This window comes from Miniopterus schreibersii, assembly GCF_964146895.1.
Source record: "Miniopterus schreibersii genome assembly, chromosome: 14".
In the NCBI taxonomy this organism is placed as follows: domain Eukaryota; kingdom Metazoa; phylum Chordata; class Mammalia; order Chiroptera; family Miniopteridae; genus Miniopterus; species Miniopterus schreibersii.
The window spans coordinates 46852399-46867222 of record NC_138114.1 but is presented as its reverse complement, the minus strand read 5'-3'; the positions used below and the strand labels follow the sequence as shown (position 1 = coordinate 46867222).

The following is a 14824-nucleotide window of genomic DNA, read 5'->3' as shown; positions in this document are numbered from 1 at the left end:
CACTGAGCCACGACGGCCAGGGCACAATGTGGTTTCTTAATTCCACTCCTGGTGAACTGTCTCACTGCCCGGAATTCGATCCCTTGGGCTCGACACCGTGAGTGGGACAACGAGGCTGCATCGGAGTGACGGCTTCACAGCCAGGAGAGTGGCACGTGGTCTGTAACTGTGCTTTGCTTTCAGAAATGAACTTACAGGGGACACAAGGTGCCCAACAGGCATTCCCAATAAGTGGGTGGGGGAGAACCAACCCTCTAAAGAGTTCAAGACCACGTCTGGGTATCTGAGCCCCGCCCGCCGCCCACGCCAGCCACGGGATCGCAGGTTCGGGCAGGCAGAGCCGGTTTCCCCGGAGATAAGATGCAAATCACAGACACACGTGACCAGCCTTCATGTGCACACACTAAGTTGCTTTTATTAATCCAGTACGGCATGCTACAGATACTGTACAGCATGAACATTTATTCATTACAAAAATGGCTTCCAAACCATTAGAAATGAAACTGGGATAAGAGCATAAAACGGAACAGTAACATCACAACTGTTAGGAAACATTCAAAGTATTCACAAAAAAAAAAAAAAAAAAAAAATGTTATCGTTAGCATCTTAATAAACCAGAGAAAAATCGGAGACAGTTTTACAATCGCTTCATGTCAACTACAATGGCACTGAATGAACAGGTTTCAGCTTTATACAGCATTTTGCAACATCAACATGCCTAGGTTTTTTTTATTTTTAAAGTCTGCTACCTACTTGTACGTCGTACGTGTACATAAAAGCGGCAGCTGGGTTTTTTTTTCCTTTTAAGAGTAATCTAATATACAGAATTTTGGCCCTTAAGGGTTTATACCTCTTCATTTAAAATGCTTTTTCTGGACAATCTGCTACCAAACACATCTTGTTATAGGTGACATTAAAACTACACACAAATCTACCTATGTAACATCACAGCAAAACATGATGAACGAAAATTACAGCATCGGAAAAGAGGGAGAAAGCTAGAGTCACTGAGAATTTTGGCACATAAAGTTTTGCACAGTCAGTCCACGTCCTTGGGGTGCAGGGCATTCGACTGTGAGTTCAAAGGGGAAACGGGACGGTCCCCACCGTCGCTCATACAGCGTCGCTAAAATTCCCTCCCTAATTTTCAAGTCTTGTTTCACATAATGGCTTTTAAAGCAACTTCTGTTAATGCTACTGATCCTTTAATGCAACTATTCACGTCCATTTGGCGGCATCTGGGTTTCATACAGGGAAAAAAAAATAAAGTCGTCGAAAATGGAAACAAAAAAATATATATACACATTTTATATATAAACTTAAAAACCTTGTACAAATGAGTTGTTATATATAAGATGCTGATGCTAAGGGGGAAAAAGACTTTATACAGTTTCAAGAGAAAAGGAAAACATATCTTAAAGGGGACGACATACAGGTTCGACGAGCAATCTCTAAAGCAATAAATACTACTGGTCCGACAGCGCTGTGATTCCATTCATTGTTGAGTAGCAACCCCTCCCCCCAAAAGAACAACACCATGGAACAAGGTATATTAACACATTTTAACCCTTTGTTTCTGTACATTTAAACAATAACAAGTAACATCACAATAAAAGTCGTTTCACACGGAAGAAAGAAAGAGAAGTAGCGGCACTGCATTCGTGGTGCCCTTGTGGTTTAAAAACCAGATGTAAAATGATTGGTTCGCAAGCTCGTATTTAATACAAATAATACAGAACCAACTCCTTCGGGAGGGCTGCTTCGAAACGGCTGCTTTTTTTTTTCTTTCCCTTTTTGTTTTTTAATCAGTCTTTTAAAACTAAGCTATCCGAACTACATAACAGTTATGTATATATATATATTTTTTAAACGCTACAAAGACTTTAAACAGCTGTTGATAAAAATTTTGGTAGAATCATGAGGTTCTTCTCTCATCTACATATTTAAAAGGAGAAATTGAAATAAGAATGGGTCAAATATTGACCAATGAACTCGATAAACATTAACTAATGTAGCCACGTGGCACAAAATTAAAGAGTACAAAAACGAAACCTTTCCCAAGAGGGGGGAGAAGAGAGAGAAAAGCAAAATGAAACACTACACAAAACAACCAGGGCCGAGGAAGCTAAAGCTATTCTAAAGACTTGGTGACCAGGGAGAGCGGCTGGGGCTGGGGCCCGGCCAGGGCGCCGGGGGAATGTACGGAAGATGTCGAAGGCTGGGCGACGGAGGAGGGGGGCAGGACGGGCGGCTGCAGGGCGGGGGGCAGGTCCAGGGCCCCGTTGGGACAGAGGGCGGGGGCCTTGCCGTGGGCGGCCTCGGCAAGCAGGAGGGCGGGCGGCGGCATCAGGGACAGGTGGGCCAGGGGGTCGGGCTTCAGGGACAGCGAGAGCGGCTGGGTCTGCTCGGTCTGTGCCTTGGCGTCCTGGGGAGGGGAGCCTAGCAGGCTGGGGGAGGGAGGAGGCGAGTCTAGTAAGCTTCCATCTGAAGAGGGTGGACTGAGGCAGCTGCCTTCACCTTGTATGTAGCGAACGCACTTTTTTTTTCTCCTAGAAACAGGGGAGAGAGTTTCTGTGAACAGAGGGGCAGAGGTGCCGAGGGAGAGAGTCGAGCCGAAGCCGCCTGGCTGCTGCCCCGGGGAGACCGCACGCCCGTGGCCAGAGCGCTACGGAGGTCCACGGGGTGCGGTGCCCACGTCACTCCTGCCCACACCTAAGGCTGCTCTGGCCAACCAAGTACTTAACTGTATCGAACTCCCTACCTACCTGCTTCCCCGACCCCCCCTAAATACCCGTGACCCCTCCCCTGCCCAGGTGTCAGGGAGCAGGCTAGCGGATGCCACCTTACGCGGTGGCATCGACTCGCTAGAGAGTGAGATGAACTAAAAAACTTATTTCTCTTTGGGCTTAAACATTCCCTCGCTCTGCCATCAGACCCCGCCCCACGCCCACCCGCACCCCCACCCCCAGTGGTGTGCGTGGGTGTGCGTGTGTGTGTGCGTGAAGAGAAAGACAGAGCTCCTTCCCAGGCGCCTCATCCGAATGTGAAACTCTGAAAATGCTGACTAGTGAGCCCACAGAGCTGAAGGCAGCGCTGCTAGCAAGAGGCTTAAAGTTTCCAACACACCAGCACCAGCACCAGCACCAGCACCACCACCAGCACCCCCAGCAGCTGCTGGCGCCCAGAGGGCTGTGGGGCGTGTCTGTTAAGAACCACACCAAATCAAGAGGGTCAGAATCAGGCGGGAGGGGGGAAAACAAAAAGAAAACAAAATGAACTTAAATGAAACAAAAGAACGAAAACGAAAAATAAAGAACGAAAAAGAAAAAAGAAAAAGAAAAAAAACCACCAAAAACAGGCAGAAGAGGGGAAACCAAGGTGGGGGAGGGGAAGGAATGAGAAAAACAGAAAATGATCCAGAGGAACAAGAATAACTGGTCGTATGGCCTGCAGGTTGTGGATTCGATCAGGATCCAGGCTGGATCTTTTTTATTTTTATTTTTTAAGACTGGGGGTCTTCCCCTCCCCCACCCCAGAGTGAGAAGGCGGGAAAGGAGAGGCGTGAGGATGGCGTGGAGGGCGCAGCAGGTCAGGAGGACGCGAGGACGAGAAGGCGTGCCGGGGTCGTGGCGTGGACCTTCGGGCCTGGGTTACCCTGGCTCGTTTTTGGGGTTCTTTCTTGCCCTGTACCAGCACCAGACCGTCCCTTTTCTACTTCCTGTCACATAAGGCATCGGAAGAAGGAAGCAGAGCCCCTCTGGCTCCCCATCAAAGCTTGGGGAAATCAAGACACCGAGCGTGTGACCTCGAAGCTTCCCCTGCGCTTAAGCCCAGTCCGCTGGGAGAGCGCTGGGCAGGAAAGGCGATCCTGGATCGACCCGGTCCTGCAGATGCAGGGGAAGTGCTGGTCTAAGGAGAACACAGTCAGGCAGCAGCGACTGGAGCGCTGATGACACCCCGTGTGAGAACCAGTGTGTGAGCGCCGGCCGGCTTTCCATCGCTGGAAAGCAGCTAAGATGCCGCCTGGGGTGAGGCAACCACTGCCAGGAGTCCCCGGCCACTGGGAGGAAGGGGGTGTAATGAGTTCCTCCTGGGGTCTGTGCCCCAGAGCGGTCTGATCATGCCCCGGAGTGCGTGGGGTGTGGGCCCGGCGAGATGGCGGGAGGGGGGGAGGATGGGAGGGGACATGCTTGGTCTTCCTTCAGGGTCTATCCATCCTGCCTCTGGGTCAGAAGGAACTCTAGGGGAGTGGGGACGGTCCCCCTCACCTTCACTCAAACCGACACGGTTCCTTTCTCTCCTCTGGGACAGACTGAAATATAGACTGTGGTCCCTCCTCACTCCCACCCCAGAAGCCCAAGAGAAATAATTAAGCCCCTCAGAGTTTTAAACCACCTTAGCCTGCAGATCAAAACATGCTCCAAAAACTAAGAGGTCCATGCATTTTAAAAATGGGAGAAGGGAGGAGGGAGGGGAGTTGGGGGGGGCATAAGCAACATGGAGAAAGCAACAGGGAGAAATGACAGGGGGAAGAAAGGGAGAGAGAAAGGGGACAACAGGAAACAAGGAATGACGTCAGGCAGCATTCCATGTTCTACCAGGGCAGAGGGGAAAGATGGGAGAAGCAACTTGGTGGGCTCCAAACAGAATCTTGTTAAAAATGTCCTCCAATGTCAAGAAAAATTAGAAACCTTGTGTGGCGAGGGAGGAGCCCTGATTGGCCAGGAGCGTTTCTGGTGCTCCCTCCCCGCTCCCCCCCGCCCTCCCGTGTGTATCGTGGGGACGTGTGGGGGCACTGTGAACACGGGACATGAGGACTATGCATGACAGGTGCCGCTCCTTCTAACAGGTGGCTGAGCAAACGGCAGTGAGAACACACACTTCTGATGGGCCGGAAAATGCCTCGTTTTGCAACTTTTCTTTTTTTATTAACGCATCCTGTCCTAGTGATTTAGCACCGAGCCAGATCCTGGCAAAGTAAAGAGGGAAAAACGGACAAAACCCATCCTCTTACCCCCCACAACCCGCCCCAGGCTCCATCTCCAATCAAGGGGCAGCCTCTTAAAAATCCATTTTTTAGCTCCTGATGGGTTTATTTGGAAGGGAAAAAAAGTTCTCCCTGATCCTGTTTTGGAGTTTCACCCTTAAAAGAGCAGCAATGTATCTGCTAGCAGCTTTCAGGGTATGAAAATCAGCTCCCCAAAGGAGAAAAGCGGGCACCAGGAGCCCAGGAATGACGAGGGGCCTCAGCATCCACAGCAACACGCTGACGGCCGGCCGCTCAAAGCTGCACGTCAGGAGATCGCGTTTACGAGGCAGCTACAAAGGCCTTCCGTTGTTTTTGTTTTGGGTAAAAATGTGAAAATTCTAGCCTCTGAGGAAGATGCCACACCGTGGCTTTAAGCAAGGTGCAGCTGCGTCTGAGAAGGGAATGTCCGTCCAGTCAAGGTTAGTAACGGTAACTTTCACCAAAAAAAAAGAAAACAAAAAGAGCCAAGTCCAACTCACAGCAACTGCTTCCAAACCAAAAAGGGGTTCACAAACCACCACTCACCTCCCACGAATGAAATGCACAAACACGCAACAAACCCCGCTGCGAAGTGCACATGGTGTCAGCCATACTTTCTACAGATCGGGGGAAACCCTCCCTTAGGGTGGACCCTGGGGTTAGCTCAGCCTTGGCCATGGCAGGACATCTCAGAACGGGATCCCCCAGCTAGTGATCTTCCCACTCGGCACAAATAAAACCCTGGCACAAACTCCCTGCCTGGGTAATTAGGGTAAGCAGGGTTCCTGTCTTCCGGGCTGGTCCTAATTAAATACCTAACATCTCTGGTAAACATCATGAATCCCTTTTCTGTAGCATAGAGAAGACCCCGGGACTGTGTGTGGAAAGGACATTTGTCACCTCCGGGAAAACTGCCATCTTGCAGAATGGCTGAGAATCCCTGAGAACCCCTCTCCTGCTGGTGTTCACCTGAGGCCCCCCCATTCTCACTCAGTGGGCGGGGAGTGGCCTGGGGAGTTCCCTCTCCATCAAGACTCTCGGGCCCTCTCTCCCCTACGGGTGTGGTCCACGCCAGGCACTGCTCCAGTCTCTTGTAAGGCACCAGGAGGGGGAGGGGACACAGGAGAGTCGTGGGCATGCACGTGATGGGATGGACGTCTGATCTAACGTCTAAACACGGAACACATGGCGAAGGCATGGCAGAGAGGGACACGTGACAAGGGAGGCACTACAAACAGAAAAGCGTGTTTGGGTGTTGAGATACCTACCATCATAATATTCCAAATTCAAAGACTGCTTGTATCAGAACAAAGAAACAACAAATTTAACCAAGGTGGTCATTAAAGGAAAGGAAATGAGACAGGAACTAGCTGGTATCCCTCCACCAAGAAGGAAGTGCCTACGCCTTCCCTGAGATCATAGGTTGGATGGAAGCCTGCAGGTGGAACCCGAGTGTTTGATCTGGACACTTCTGGTTCATTTTGGAACCAACGCTCTCTCTCCCTCTCTCTCTCTCGAGATGTGTGTGTTTTCCAGCCTGCAGGCCAGCAGCACCGCGCTATGGGCCCGCAGGCCTCACGTTGCAGCCCTTTCGGCTGGTGCATGCTAGTCAATGCCACGCTTCCTTGCAGCACTGTAAGACAATGTCAGCTAGCCAACCTCCTCTGTACACAGATGTGGTTTTTTAACATAAAACAAAACAACAAAACCAAACCAAAAAAAGCCTGCCCCAGAGCACTTCTCCGAGTGTCTTGACTCCTAGTGCACAGGAATGCTACTGCTGCCAATCTTAGTTCCCTCGATGCTCAGCACACAGGCCACGGAAGCACTCGCAGGGCTGGGCCTGTTTCCGGATGCTGGCTTTCAAAGCCAAGGGGCAAGTGTCTGTCCTGGTCTGTCAGGGTTGCGGTCTAGGCCCTACCACCAGGGTTAAGTTATTTGTAAGAGGAGAGGGGGGGAAGAGAGGAAGAGAAAGTGGGGAGAGCATAAAATTAGCAGGGAAATTTTGAAGAGTGAGGATCATTAGTCATTGATGCCAGTGCGGGGTAGGTGGGAACAGGGTCCAAAATATAGTGACACACTAAGGTACCAGAAGGACAGAGCGCTTTGATTTTTCCCAAAGGCCTCGCAGTGGTCATATACCTGCACGGTTTGCACCATAAAGTCTGTCGGTCAAGCCCGAACAGTGCCCGACACTTCTTTGGAGTATTTGCATCTGTTAGCATAAGGTAAACACAAAAAATACAACACAATGGTGGGTCGTGCTCAGTTGGATGTGAACTCTCAGCTACAGCTGACTTGTCTTCTAACATCACCTTGGCTCTACTGATTGTCTTCCCTCACCAAGGACATGAGAGGAAAGGACTTCTATGAGTCAAAAGAAAAAAATAAAATAAAACGATAAAAGCACACACACACAGAAAACAACAACAACCAGAAACCAAAAAACAACAAGGGGAAAAAATAAATAAAAACAGAGAGAGAAGAGGAGGGGGAAAGGTGACGTTGTTGGCGTCTACACCTAGGCCAGGGTTACGGTGGATGTCACTGGGCCCCCATCCCGGGCTGTCATGAGGAAGGGGGCTGGCAGGCAACGTTCCCTGGGAGGGGCGTGCTGGGGTTTGCTGTCGCTGACCCGAGGAGGCACAGTGATGCTGTTTTACAGTGGCATTTGGCTAGCAGCAGCGGGGGAACAAGCACATCCCTCACAGAGCAGTGTCCCGCGCCCTCGTGTCTCCTAAGATCCACACACAGAGCTACAAAGCGACAGGCCAGAGAGGGGGAAAAAGACCGAAAGGACCAGCTGCAAACCAGCACAGCGAATCTGGGAAATCTATACACACCTGCAAGGGCCGCACCAGTTATTCTGTTGATCAAGGCCAAAGCGCGCTCGGCATTTCTTAGGAGCGCTCAGGTCTGAATGAGTTCAAGAGAGAAGCGAGCAGAGAGGAGGGAGAGAGAGGGAGAGAGGGAGAGAGGGAGGGAGAGAGGGAGGGGGGAGAGAAAGATACAAATAAGAAAAAAATAAAAATAAAAAAGGGAATAAATCAATGACCTGGTTACTAATTACAAAATATCGACTTTCGATTTTTAACTTTCTTTAATTAAAAAAAAAAAAAAAAAAAAAGGTAAAAAAATCACATTCTTATTCAACTTGTGAAATTAGCTGTTGCAAATAAAGCTGCAGTATCCCTTCATTAAGGACTGTCTCAGATTCGGTTCGAGCTGATAAAGGGAAGTTGGATACCGAACAACTAGCTTTTAAATAATAGACTTTTCCACTTTTGGTTCTGCTTTCTTTTTTTTTTCTTTTTTTCTCTCAATTTGTTTTTCTTGAAGAAGAAAATAAAGCAAAGGAGGGAATTAAGTTTGTAACATGCTTTTTTCTTCTCAGAGGACAACAGTTTAAAAAAAGAAAACCACTACAAATAAAAACAGAACAAAATGAAACAAAACAGAAAGAAATAAAGAAAGAAAAGGGTTGTGGTAACTGGGATATTGCAGCTTTTGGGATGTCCGTCTTTCCTTTTTAAATCTACGCTCATTAATATTAAGAGAGGAACAGATGAGGGTAAACAGGCGATGTCAATGAGCTGTGAAGGGTTAGTGAGAAGCTCATAGCAGCATTTAAGCAGGTGCAGTCAGTAAAATGCTAGTGGGCTTGCAAATCATGAGCAGGAAAGCAAAGGAAGAAAAAAAACTAAAATAAAAAAAAGCAAAGGAAAAAATAATCATACTGCGGATGCATGCTTGCGTGAGAAAACTTAGTGGGAGCAATGAAAAAAAAATGCCATTAGATTAAGGAGGTTTATTACTGAATTCCTTCCATTTTTTTTTTTTTTTCCAACCAGTCTCTTTTAAAGAAATACTGCATATTCAATTTGCACAGTTAGTTCAATTCTAGATCACTGTCATCACTGCTTAAACAACTGTTATGGGAAAAATAAATAAACAAACAAAGCAAAAGTTAAATTAAATTAAAAAAAAAAATAAAACAACAAAAGCAACTGAAAAAAATAATATTCTACCGAAACATATAAAACCGAGTAGATGGTCATTTTAAAGAATGTTCAAATGTCATACGTGTTTCATGTTAATCAAACTATAATGGCAAGAAAAATTAAAAAACAGTTTAGCAACTATTTTAACGACTCAAAATGACATTAGCACCTGTAATCGGAGGAAGTGAAAGGCAAGGATTTAGGAAACATTCGCTGTGTTCTGAAAAAAAAGAACAAATTATACAAAGCCTTCAAAATGTTTTTGTTGTTTGTAAAAGCCTGGCCTTCTCCACGGGACCTCTGAGATTGCCTATGCAGTATTTCTAATTTCCTCTAGCGAATGGCAAACCTCCTTAATTTAAGTCGGGTGCAATTTACCACTGTAAAGGCATGCATCGGAACATTCAGGAACAGCCCGGTTAACGTCCACCGCTCACACGCACCCCTGCTGCTCCCCCAGCCCCTCCTGCCCCTGCTCAGACACGCACAGAAGCAGCAGACTGTACACACCCCGCACAGGCATGCCTACCGCTCTCCAGTTACAGGCTCTACAGTTATTTCAAAACACATTCCACTAGAATTACAATGTGCTTTTCATGCAACAATAAATGTTACTAGCTTTAAAAGGGCAGTCACGAAGCAATTAATTAAAATGCATAAACAAAAAGGCTGGCTAGATGGGTTCCCCGCAATGTCCTGGCCTTGAGCTGCTCCTGCCTCCCCCGCCCCCGCCCGAAGCCTAAGGTAAGAGTGGGCCTCGGCGCGCCGCGCCTCCCTCGCCCATCCCTCCGGCTTACCGTTGGTCTCCCCGGGCTGCTTGTCCCTTTTCCTCTTCTTCTTCTTCCCCTAGAAAAACAGGTGAAACACAGGGAATTATTTCAAGAAACGCAAGGGAGGCCGCGGCGGGCCCACCTGGAAAGGAGGCGGGAGGCGGCCAGCAGACGCCCGCCACCCACACCGGCCACCTGAGTGTGTCCAACCCCCGCCCGCTTTAACCCAAACGCCCGAATGAGCCGAGGGCCAGCTGGAGGGACACCCGCCCAGCAGGAGACACGAAGGAATCGATGGGGCAAGGAGACGTCTTCCCCACACACCACGTCCGTCCTCAAACCCGACCCGGAGCATCTGATTCCAGAAAAGGGGTGAGAAAGACTGGGAGGTGCGGACAGGCAGGGCTGGGAGGGGTCCAGGAGCCCAGCGCCGCAGAACAAATGAATGTTGTTGAGATAGCTGTGGGGACTTAGAGCCTCCTGCTTCACTGGAATCTCTTATCAAGGCCAAAAGGTCGTCATTCTGAATCAAAAATTTAAAAGCTGAAGTAGGGGCTTTTCTTAGAGCTGTAGCATGGGCCTCAGTTTTAAAGACAGAAGGGGGAATTGAAAAAGGCGAAATAGAACCAGAAATCATCTGAGCTCCTTTTAAAACTGCTGAGTGGACACCCACAAAAGAGGGGACGCTGTCTCCATTCCCCTTATATCATGATTTTAACACTCCTAGTAGTAACAGCTAACATTTATTGAGCACATACTAGGTGCCAGCCATGATCCTAAGTGTGCCGTGTCTATTGACTCATTTACCCTCACACAATCCTACGCAGCAGCTATTATCACCATTCCAATTTTACAGAGAAGAAAACTGAGGCACAGAGGGGCTCCGTAACCTTCCTGAGATCATAAAGCTAGCAAATGGGCAGGCAGGGCCAGAATGGGAACTCCAGCAGTCCGGGCTCTGCAGCCCCTGCCTGCGGCGCTATGCGGCCAGCAGTTAACGCCCCGCCTCTGAGGACGGTTTGTCATTGGTTACGGGTGACGCCGAGCACGGAGTCACTCTCGATCTCCAACCTCACCCTCCGTGAAACCCTGACAGTGTGCTTGTGGCTGTGGCTGGGAGCTCTGATCTGAGCTATTTCTCCTCACCTCATTAGTGCCAGAGCTATTCAGTTAGCTGCCTGGTACAGAGGAAATGTCACAAACAAAAGGCAGGGTCTCACATCTCCATGTTCTGAACATCTGCACACTACCTTTGCCTAGAGGTTCTCGGGGCATGCTGACATCAAGTCCAGAAGAGAAAAGAATGGTGACAGGTAGAAAACTGGAGAAGGCACAAGGCCTGCGAGGAGAAACTCAGGGTGGAGAGCCCACAGTTGCGGCTGTATCTGAGGGCAGGCAGGCAGCCCCCTGTTTGAGAGAGAGCCCCTTACTCAGATCTCAGGCCTGTACCACTTGGGAATTTGTCTTGGCCTTCAGTTCAGTGTTTCTACTGGAAACATTTTATGTTCCTAGAATATAATGGGAGGGAGGGAGGGAGGAGTTCGTGTGCCTTCTTGAGCCTCAGTAGCTGTCAACATGTCTGTGACTGCCTTGTGTAAGGAGCAAAGTGCGACCTGGCCACCCTGGAACAGGCAGGAGGGTCCTGTTGCAGTTTATTTAGGAGCCTGAAGTGAGAACTCGGCTGGGCTCGGTGGCGTCCGCATGCACATCCCCAAGGGCTCCTCAGTCACCTTCGACACCATGTTCGCCCACTGCCGATCTCTTGCAATACAGTCTAAAAGGCAGCTCAAAATTCCACTGCCCGTGGGAAGCTGTCAATTTGGGACAGATAACCGAGATGTTCACGACTGAGGAAACGATCATTCAGACTAAAGACTTCTAAAGGACAGGGACACGAAGAAACTTAATAAACACTACTTAGTGAAGAGGGAGATGCGTCTCAAGAAAGGCGGATACTTCATCGTCTCTTTAAGTTTAACAACAACAAAAAAAAGAGCCCTAAAATATGGTGAGGGGGAGAAAAAACTCAAGATGCACAAATAGCCTAGGATTTCTCTCCTTACCTAATCTAGAGGAGCTAAAAGGAATCGTGTTCTAATACAGTGCCAGGATTAGACGTCACTATCGGACCCACGTGTTTTCTCCTGTGCTCAGAATGTGCCGCTTCCGACAGCCCCAATGGGACTGTTTCCCTCAGTTCTACTTTGCTGAGCTGGCGACAAGAAAGGCTCTGTCACCATCAGCTGCAAAGGTAGGACTGTGAAAGAGGCATGAAGCTAGCTCAGAAAGTTTTCCTGAAGAACCTTTTGGATTTTATAATGACCAAAGAAATTAATATAAACTTCTACGCCGAGTCAGTTAAAAAAAATACAAGTTTATACCACAATCAAATTCATAAAAGCTCTAAGTCTTGATTCTTGCTCCACAGACTGTTTCCTGGGGGAAGGAAGGAAGGAAGGAAGGAAGGGGGGGGGAGCAGGAAGAGAGGGAGGGGGGAGGGGGAGGGAGGGGTGACATCCTATATTCATACCCACGAGTAATGTGCCATTGAGATAGAAATCTGACAGCACCACTGACAAGAGATGAAGCTCCCAGAGCTCCAAATCCAAATCTACCTCTAAACTTTCAAGTCTTATCAGGGCTTCCCTTCCTACACCAAACTCTGAGCTGAAGTCATTTCAGATGCCTCATGGACCTTCTAAAACCTAGAAAGCACTTCACAAAAAGCCTCGGGCGATACCTTATCTAACCAAGTCAGTAATGGAACAGTTTGGAAGCTGTCACAAAGTCGGCCTTGCACCTTTGCGAAGACTTCACCTGCACAACCTCAGGGGGCACCATGCACTAGCCCACAGAGTAAATAACACACACTAGAGTTGTGCAGTGCAGGTTCTGCAGAGCCGTACATGAAGGCCCTATGACTCAAGACACCTGCTGGGGACATGACTCTCTACTAGCTGGACTCCTCTTGTGACACTGTTCTAGATTACTCCAAGAACTGGCTCTGTAGCAGGTAGAAGCTGGAGCTGAACTCTAAGGACTTCTGACCCGAAACCAGGAGAGCAGTTGTCCTGAAAAGCTCTGCCTCCAGGTCGCGCGCGCGCGCGTGTGTGTGTGTGTGTGTGTGTGTGTGTGTGAGAGAGAGAGAGAGAGAGAGAGCAAGAGCATGCGCACAGCAAGCCTGTGGGAGAGCAGTCACTTTCTATGCTCTTCCATCCAGCTCCAGAAGAGAGGCCTCCCCACCGCACACATACTGAGGACACAAGGAAAGGCCCCATGCCGTTCAGACCCTGTGTTTGACCATTTGTGAGTGACAAGGGCTCTGAGCAGAGCCGCTGAGCCATGGAGAGAGAGAGGTACTAGCACTAACTCTGGTTTCACCTCCCAGGAGGAATCAAGTCCAACACAGCCAGCTCAGGGTGGTGGGACCGAAGGGAAGATGGGTGGGTGGGTGGGAGCATATGGGAGTTGAGCCCAAAGGTCTCGGTTCTCCATTCTCCCTCACCCACACCACGAAGAGCAGGCAAGCACGTGTGCAAAGGCGCCTTCCCCCAGGTCTCACGTGCTCCTGCAGATCATGTGACTTGTTGATGGCAGCTGAGTTAGAGAAGGTAAATGTGTCTGATTCAGCTCAGAATCCCCACAACACCATGTGCACAGTGAGTGCCACCAGCAATGGCTGAATGGATCTCGCATACAGAGTGAGAGTCTTCACCACGGAGGATGTCCACGGAGTCAGGGCAGGCACACTGACGTGAAAAAACCGTCGGTGGCTCCAGGACACCGACAAGGAACAGGACGAGGAGCCTGTTGCTGCATTAAGATCAGTTTTGTTCCACCACCCCCTAAAAGTGGGTGGTAAAAATCACTTCACATAACCAAACACTATGTAATAAAGTATCAGGCAAAAAAAGAGACATTTCACCCCCCTAGAAAGGACAGAGAGCCCAGGCCTTGAGCTAACGGGCAAAACTGAGAGGGAGAAAGCACGGCGAGGGGTGGGGACAGAGGCCCCAGAGGACTGCGTTTATGGGAGAAGAGTCGTGAGTGTCACAACCATTGCAATTAGTAAAAACAAAACAAACAAAAAACCCATCCGACAGTGTATTCTAAAGCCCAGGAGAGGAAATCAGGCATATTCTGCAGCCAACAGAGTGGAGGAACACATCTAGCACACAAGACACACCCTTTCGCCCACCCTCGCTGGGTTCCCGCCAAAGAATGACTTCTACTGGCTGCTTTCAGGGATATTCCCATCATGCCCCTCTCAGGATGAACGAGGCTCCCAACTTGTATTGCACCAAAGACTAAGGCAATTGTTTCGATTTTCCCTCTTATGGGTGAAGACCCTGCTGGAAGATCTGCGAGGAATTAAACTCTCTCCCTCCACCCACCCACTTCCCTGGGAGGCCACCCCAGGGACCACTGCTGAGAAGCAGAGAGGCCCCCGTGGAAGTATCCTAGAGCCCTGTCTCTTCAAAGACATGGGCAAGAAGGCATGGACACCCCCAAACGGGCCTCAGGGGTCCCGAGCTGGAACGCTGGGACAGCAGCCTCCTCCCTCCTCCCTGAATGCTGACGGAGCCACACTGGGGGCCTCGGAGCCTGGTGCTAGGACGAGGAGCTGACGGTCCCAGCAGAGGCAGCCTGAATGGCTCTGAGGCTTGACTCAAGTTGGCAGCCAGAGTTCCCTTCGTCCACGTGGACGTCCAGCTCCCGCCCACAGACTCTAGTCCCGAGGAAAAAGATCCACCTACGTAGTTATCCCGTGCGGACCAGCCGGGGTACAGCTGCATGTGAAGCTGTCGCTCCTTCCGGGCCAGCTCGTAGTATTTCGCTTGCTCTTCTCTCGACAGCGCGTGCCACTGGAGGGGAATGGGGGGGGGAGACAGAGAGACATGCAAAAACATCACCAACTACACTGCGGCTGGGGGGTGACTGAGGCTCCTTTTCAGACGAGTCCATCAGAAATCGTCTGCGGGGTCCTGGCACTAACAAGAGTGCCCAGGCGGAACATAAGCTGTCGTCACGATAGCCCATCATCT

General features: G+C 49.5%; 1 protein-coding gene across 43 annotated transcripts in view; it reads right to left on the bottom strand.

Moving 5' to 3' along the window:
• Window positions 1-389: 389 nt before the first annotated feature.
• The window catches only part of TCF7L2 (transcription factor 7 like 2), a 186109-nt gene continuing 171674 nt past the window's right edge, over window positions 390-14824 (bottom strand). For 9 of the 43 annotated variants that reach the window (XM_081159010.1, XM_081158968.1, XM_081158990.1 and 6 more), the window contains 5 exons: window positions 14537-14644; window positions 9807-9855; window positions 9179-9229; window positions 7852-7924; window positions 390-2549 (listed from right to left, as the gene is read on the bottom strand). In XM_081159010.1, coding sequence (XP_081015136.1) covers window positions 2132-2549; window positions 7852-7924; window positions 9179-9229; window positions 9807-9855; window positions 14537-14644 — 699 coding nt within the window. In that variant the 3' untranslated portion in view covers window positions 390-2131. Of the gene's footprint in view, window positions 2550-7149; window positions 7224-7270; window positions 7376-7847; window positions 7925-9178; window positions 9230-9806; window positions 9856-14536; window positions 14645-14824 lie in introns of those variants that run through there. The other 34 variants (XM_081158970.1, XM_081159001.1, XM_081159007.1 and 31 more) reach the window with 11 other exon arrangements.